Raw genomic sequence first — 6357 nt, forward strand, 5'->3', positions numbered from 1 at the left:
TTCAGTTTATTTTGCTGAGATTTTCTTTTTCTTTCAAATAAAATTTAGCTTGAATTTGTACTAAAAAAAAAAAGTTTAGCCTGAATTTTTCTTTTTATGGTCCAGTCTAGTCCTTTATTTCAATGTTTCCGTTGTTGAACTTTGTTTTATTTTAGCGGTGTCTCTTTACTTAGTTTAAAGACATCTTTTTCTTAATAAATAAGATCTTTTTGTAAGGATTATTAGCCTATTCTTCTTTTGATCTCTTTTTTTTTATTATTAAAGTCATCTCAATGTTTCCTTTTAGATTTGGTGGAAAAGAACTAAAATAATCAAATTTAGTTAGGTTGGTATTGTTTTGGATTTAGTGATTTTTTTCTCAACAAACTCAAGTCATATTATTCCAAATTTTAGCAATTAGAATTAAGGCAAAATCATAATTGTAGGTACACAAATTTTAGCAAAATGAATATGTGCTAATAAAATATTTGCACATTGTTTACCAAAAAATAAAAAAAATATTTGCACATTGGTCTCATTATCAGTTAAGTATGAGAGATTTATCAGTTTTTTTTTTTTAATTTAGCGAATCAATTTATAAAGAAGGGATTTTATCAAACCAAAATGAAAAAAAAATATGAAAATAGAAAATCAAAGTTATATATATTGTTATTATTACATAGGAGGTATTTGTTCCTTTGTTGTAAATAAAATTTGAAATTTTTTGATAAATTTTATCGGTTGATAAACTACAATTGAGATTTGAAAGAGTTTTCATTCAATTTTTATAATAAAATTTCTGAAGAATCAAACTTCTTGATCACCTCCATTGTAACTATTTTTTTAGTCTGCATTGACCCTTGAGGCCCTTTTAACTTACGGAAATTTTTTATATACATCGGATATATCCAGTTAGTACAATTTTTTACCAAAAATAAAAAGAAGTTTGTTTCCTATTTAATCCATACTTTTTTAAGTATTTTTCATCAAATCCCAATTTTTTTTTTTTTGGACATACGTATAGTAACTTAATAAAATTTTAAAAATAAATATTTTAATTTACATATTTTGTAAATAAAATTACTTTTAATATTTTTTAAATGTGAAATACTATAGTAAATAATATGTGGTATCATATGCAAATTGCTTACTAACAACACAACTATTTTAATACCTCATGTTATTGTCATTGATAGTGATTTTGGATGCGCATGTTTAAAAGCTTTACTGGCATGTTAAAAATAAATTTAAATTTTTAATTTTTTTGGTAGGAATATATCTTTTTTGATTTATTTTTACTATACCAAAAAAATAATAATTCTTAATTGATATGTGTTGCATTCAACTCTAAAATAGAATATTTAAAATTTAAATTCTGCATAACCTTATACTAAATTTTGGGTATTTGAGTTATCATGTAATTTGTATATTATGGTCACAGTGTCTATTCTATTATATAGTTTGTTATTCTTTATTCTTTTTCTTCTTTTCTTTTGTTAGTTGGCCCAATAAATACTTTAAGAAGAACATTGTGTTGGACATGTTATAGCGGTTTAAGAAGAAATTGAGATATGAAGAGGGTAAAGAGTTACTCTGTAGCAATAGCCATGTCTAATTGTTGTATTGAATAATTTTAATGATTATTTCTTTCATCTATATTTCAATAGAAAATAGATTCTTTTATTTTAAAATTTAACATAATTTGTAAATATTTTATTTGTATCTCACTTTATTAGTATTAAATAGATGAGATTCCGTTAAATTTTATGAAGAGGGAGATATCCACACAAAAATTTCATGACCTAATCACATGAAAATTTTGTGTTTATCTCTATCTATGTCTCTTTCTCTTTTTTGTGTGTTGATACACGTCTATCTCTCTTCATTAATATTAAATATGTAAGATTCAATTAAAATTTATAAAAAAAATTAAATACAAAATTTTCACATGATCAAACCATATAGAATTTTAACACAGAAAATACATTTTTATTTTCATATTTTGCTAACACAATAAATGTTGGAATTGAGTTATCATGAAACTGTCTAGCTTCCAACAAGCCACTAAGCTGGTAACCTTAACTGATATAAAATAAAAAATTGTGCTCTTTGCGAATAAATTGTTGGGATATTCAACTGTGATGACTCTCGCATTGATTTGCAATGGGCTAAGTGAAATGTATATAGGTGGATGGATCTATGAACCTAATGCCTTAAGATTTTGGCTTGTGACATGATGTTGGACCCATTAGGTATGACTGGTCTAGCTTGGCCCATGAGTGGTGGTCTCCTGCCACGGGTTCCTCCTGGGCCCGCCTGTGGTATCACAGTCGCGTTGGGCTCGAGCTAGCTAGGTGTTTGGCTAGGAGGTGAGTTTCAGTACTTGAACCCTGTGATATTTAGCTGAGGGGGAGCACATTAATGGTGGGTTTCACACTTGAGGGGGAGATTCTGCTGACCCCGACTCTGATACCAAATGTTGGGTATGGGTCAAACTTCGCATATTGATGAGGGTTATTATTGGCAGGGTCAGCAGGAAGACAACTGTAATTTTTTTTTCTTGATAGTCTGGGCTTGAGTCCATGAATATATGCTGTTAGGGTTTTTTAAATCATATTTATATTTCCTTATAAACCGAGTGACTTGTAACGAGTGGCGGCGAGGTGAATATAATACAGACAAGCTGGACGTGGCCTATATTGGGTGAACCAAGGTAAATCGTTGTGCCAAATCTCTCTTCCCTTTCTTTTTTGTTTTTTGATTTGTGTGAGTCAATTTCCAACATAAATCCTGTTATCAGCTACTTGAATATATCTTGGCTTTTCTCGCAGGATGGTTTGAAAAAAAAAGGTGGCTAAACAATCACACAAGGGGGGTGAATTGTGTGTTACTTCTAATTCAAGAAATAATTCAAAAACTCTTCTTTTAAGAGGTATATCAACCAAAAACGAATTCAAACAGATTTTAAACGTTTTTTCCAACACAAAACAGAATTAAAATAATTCTTATAACAACAATTTAGAGGTAATTGCAGCAGATTCAAAATTGTAAGGAAAAATAGATGAAAATCAATGTTTATGCTCATCCTTTTCAAGAAATCACGCAAGAACGAATCAAAACAGAATTCTAATGATTATTAACCTTAACATATATTCAATATAACATATATCAAGAATCAAAAGGAAATCAATTGATCAAAATCAAAAGAGATAGGATAAGAAAGAATCACGTGCGATATATCCAACCACTTGAGAACTACGTCCAGACTGAGGTCGATCGTTTTCACTATCATCAATCTTCCAAAAGGTGCTTGAAGAAACCTTTTTACAACTGGAATTTTATAAGTCTATAATAAAAATCATGTACAGATCTTATAGATAAGATAGCATGAGACAATACTAATTCTCTTTCTTCCTTCTATTGCCTTTACTTTATTTTTTTTTGAATCGAAAGTAGAAACTACATAATTATGTTTTTCTAATTTTGATTTCATAATCGGGTTTGCTCTATCATAAGAAAAAAACTTGTTACAAAATATGCAGAATTTGATTTTATGTTATTGTATTAATTGACAATTATTTTTTGAATTAATTATTTTATAACAATAGAAATCTAAGTCACGAGAATACCCATTTATTTATTTGTTTTGAATCGAAAGTAGAAACTACATAATTATGTTTTTTTAATTTTTTCTTTAAAGATATGTTTTTTTAATTTTGATTTCATAATCGGGTTTGCTATATCATAAAATAAAATAAAAAACTTGTTACAAAATATGCAGAATTTGATTTTATGTTTTTGTATTAATTGAAAATTATATTTTTAATTAATTATTTTATGACAATAGAAATCTAAGTCATGAGAATATATTTGTGTACCGAATTGTAATAAGCATAATGTAACAAAATGAAAAGTTGTATCCCATGGTTTGTGATTTTATTTTTCGTAACTTTTTTTTTTGGGAAACAGTTTTTTGTAACTTTTTTTCTTCAAAGTATCAATTTTGAGAATTTTTTTCAATTTTCTGGAGATATGTCTCTTTGTTTTGTAAGAAAGAGATTATAAATAAAATTCATGCATTTAGTACAATTAATAGAATTATTTAGATTTTTGTAAAAAAAATGTTATTTTGTAATTTAACAATTATTTTGAATTATCAAGCAATTATGGAATAAATTTATTTTAGAGTTTGAATTAAATTAAAAATGGTTAGAAATGTTAGTAGTTATGTTGTGATTTAGTATTACCCTTTTGTTATTAATTTACATTATTTTTTTAAATAGTCTTATAAAATATTTTGTTTAGTTGAGGTGAGTTTAATAATTTTTTGAAATTCTAGTTATTTAAGATGAATACATTACACTAATCCTTCTTGCAATCAGTATATAATCATGTATTAGAATATGTGCAATTAATTTTATTTGTGCAATGAGTGTGATATGAAAAAAAAATGTTTTGAAGATGATAAAATATCTCACTTATTTGCATTTTAGTTATCATCTTATATTGTGATGTATAATAAAGATGCTGATAAAGCACAATATTGATCGATGTCACTTATTATTCAACTGAATAAATTGATTTTGTCTTTTAAATTGCTATTAATTTTGTGTGAAGAAGCAACTATAGATCATTTGCCATCAATTTAATTTAATTTTTAGAATGAATGAGAAACCGTTGGAGCAATTTATGTTTTTTAAATGCATTCATGAAGTGAGATATAATATATATTGTAACATTTATGCTTGCTATTGAGTGAAAGATTATGAGTTTAGCTATTTTGTTTTGTGTATAATATATTTTATTTTCACCTGTGTATATATATTTTATTTCCATCTATTCAGTAATATTCTCTTAATTGATGCAAATAAAGAGTGACGATGATATGTAATTAAATGCATTTTTCTCAATTTTGTGAATCAAAATTAATGTCATAATTATTAACTTCATTGTTTTTTTTTGGTAAATCAAAGGGCCTAAGCCCAACAAAAGAAAACAAAGAAAACCAAAACAAAGAGCACCTACAGGATGACTAAGGCACGTGGTCTACCCATGTTAGCTAGGTCAGCTAGATACAATAACTGAATACCAGGAGGAGGATCTCCACTTATAAAATCTAATTTATCATTAAAATAAATATACAATATATAAGTTGAGAGTTTAATAAATGTTATAAAATCATCTTATCGTTTGACCCGGAAAACAATAAGTACGTCATGTTTAATTTAAAGAAATTAAAATTTAATATTTAAGTGAAAACAAGAATTTAAATTTATATCTTAATATTCGTTTCAAGTTTATTTCAATTTAAACTAAAAAAAAAACCCCTCTTGATTGATATTTTTTACGTTTAACTGTAAAAAATAAAATAATTTAAATTTTGTTATTTTATTTTATTTTTCATTTGTCCTAATCTTCTATAAATACCTTGAATACTACAACTGTGTTACCATATCCTAGAGTTGTAGAAAACTGAGATCCTATGGCACTAAAGAGTTACTCTGTATCCATGTCCCTGCTTTTCTGTTCCTTGATTTTGCTTCTTTTATACGTGCCTTTGTTTTGCGATGGAGGCTTTACAAGCCCCTTCCTAAGGAAATATCCGTCTGTTGATATGCCATTTGATAGTGACGTATTTGCAACTCCTCCGGGCTATAATGCTCCTCAGCAGGTACAATTCTCTGTTTTTTTAATATCAATTAAACATTATATTAATTGCTGTTTTTAATTGGTAACAAATATGTTGGTCTTTGTTATATAGGTTCATTTAACACAAGGTGACCAATTGGGAAGAGCCATGATCGTGTCATGGGTGACTGAGGATGAACCAGGATTGAGTGTAGTTCATTATTGGAGTGAGAACACCCCCCACAAGTTGGTGGCACAGGGAAGATATGTTACCTATAGATACTTCAACTATGCATCTGGTTTTATTCATCACTGCACACTTAAAAATCTAGAGGCAAGAGAACATTAATAATGGCTGCATGTTATTTTTTATTCTAATAGAAAAAAAAAAAAGATAGAGAATTTTCTTTATTGAATTGAATCAATGGATCATTGTAATTTTTTTGTTATTATTTTTGCAGTATGACACTAAATATTATTATAAGGTGGGAATTGGGCATACTGAGAGACAATTTTGGTTTGTGACCCCTCCTGAAGTTGGTCCGGATGTACCTTATACATTCGGTCTCATTGGCAAGTTTCTTCTTCTAAAACTATAATTTATGGTTGATTTACAGTTGGAACTTTTTTTGAGAACTTGGTACCTTGGCACTGAGGTTTAAGCATGTCAAAATTAATTTTAGATGATGGGGCTTTCTTTGCAGGGGGTCTAGGTCAGACTTCTGATTCAAACAAGACCCTTACTCACTA

The 6357-nt window shown here is 27.8% G+C and overlaps 1 protein-coding gene across 1 annotated transcript; it reads left to right on the plus strand.

Moving 5' to 3' along the window:
• Positions 1-5488: 5488 nt before the first annotated feature.
• On the plus strand, positions 5489-6352 carry LOC133295524 (purple acid phosphatase-like; the record flags this gene model as incomplete). Its single annotated transcript, XM_061494362.1, has 4 exons — positions 5489-5650; positions 5741-5941; positions 6069-6180; positions 6312-6352. Coding segments are annotated over exons 1-4 (516 nt in total), but the record flags the coding sequence as incomplete, so codon positions are not given.
• Positions 6353-6357: the final 5 nt, after the last annotated feature.

This window comes from Gastrolobium bilobum, unplaced genomic scaffold, assembly GCF_033153095.1.
Source record: "Gastrolobium bilobum isolate Gb01-03AN ecotype WA unplaced genomic scaffold, APGP_CSIRO_Gbil_v1 utg548476, whole genome shotgun sequence".
NCBI lineage: Eukaryota > Viridiplantae > Streptophyta > Magnoliopsida > Fabales > Fabaceae > Gastrolobium > Gastrolobium bilobum.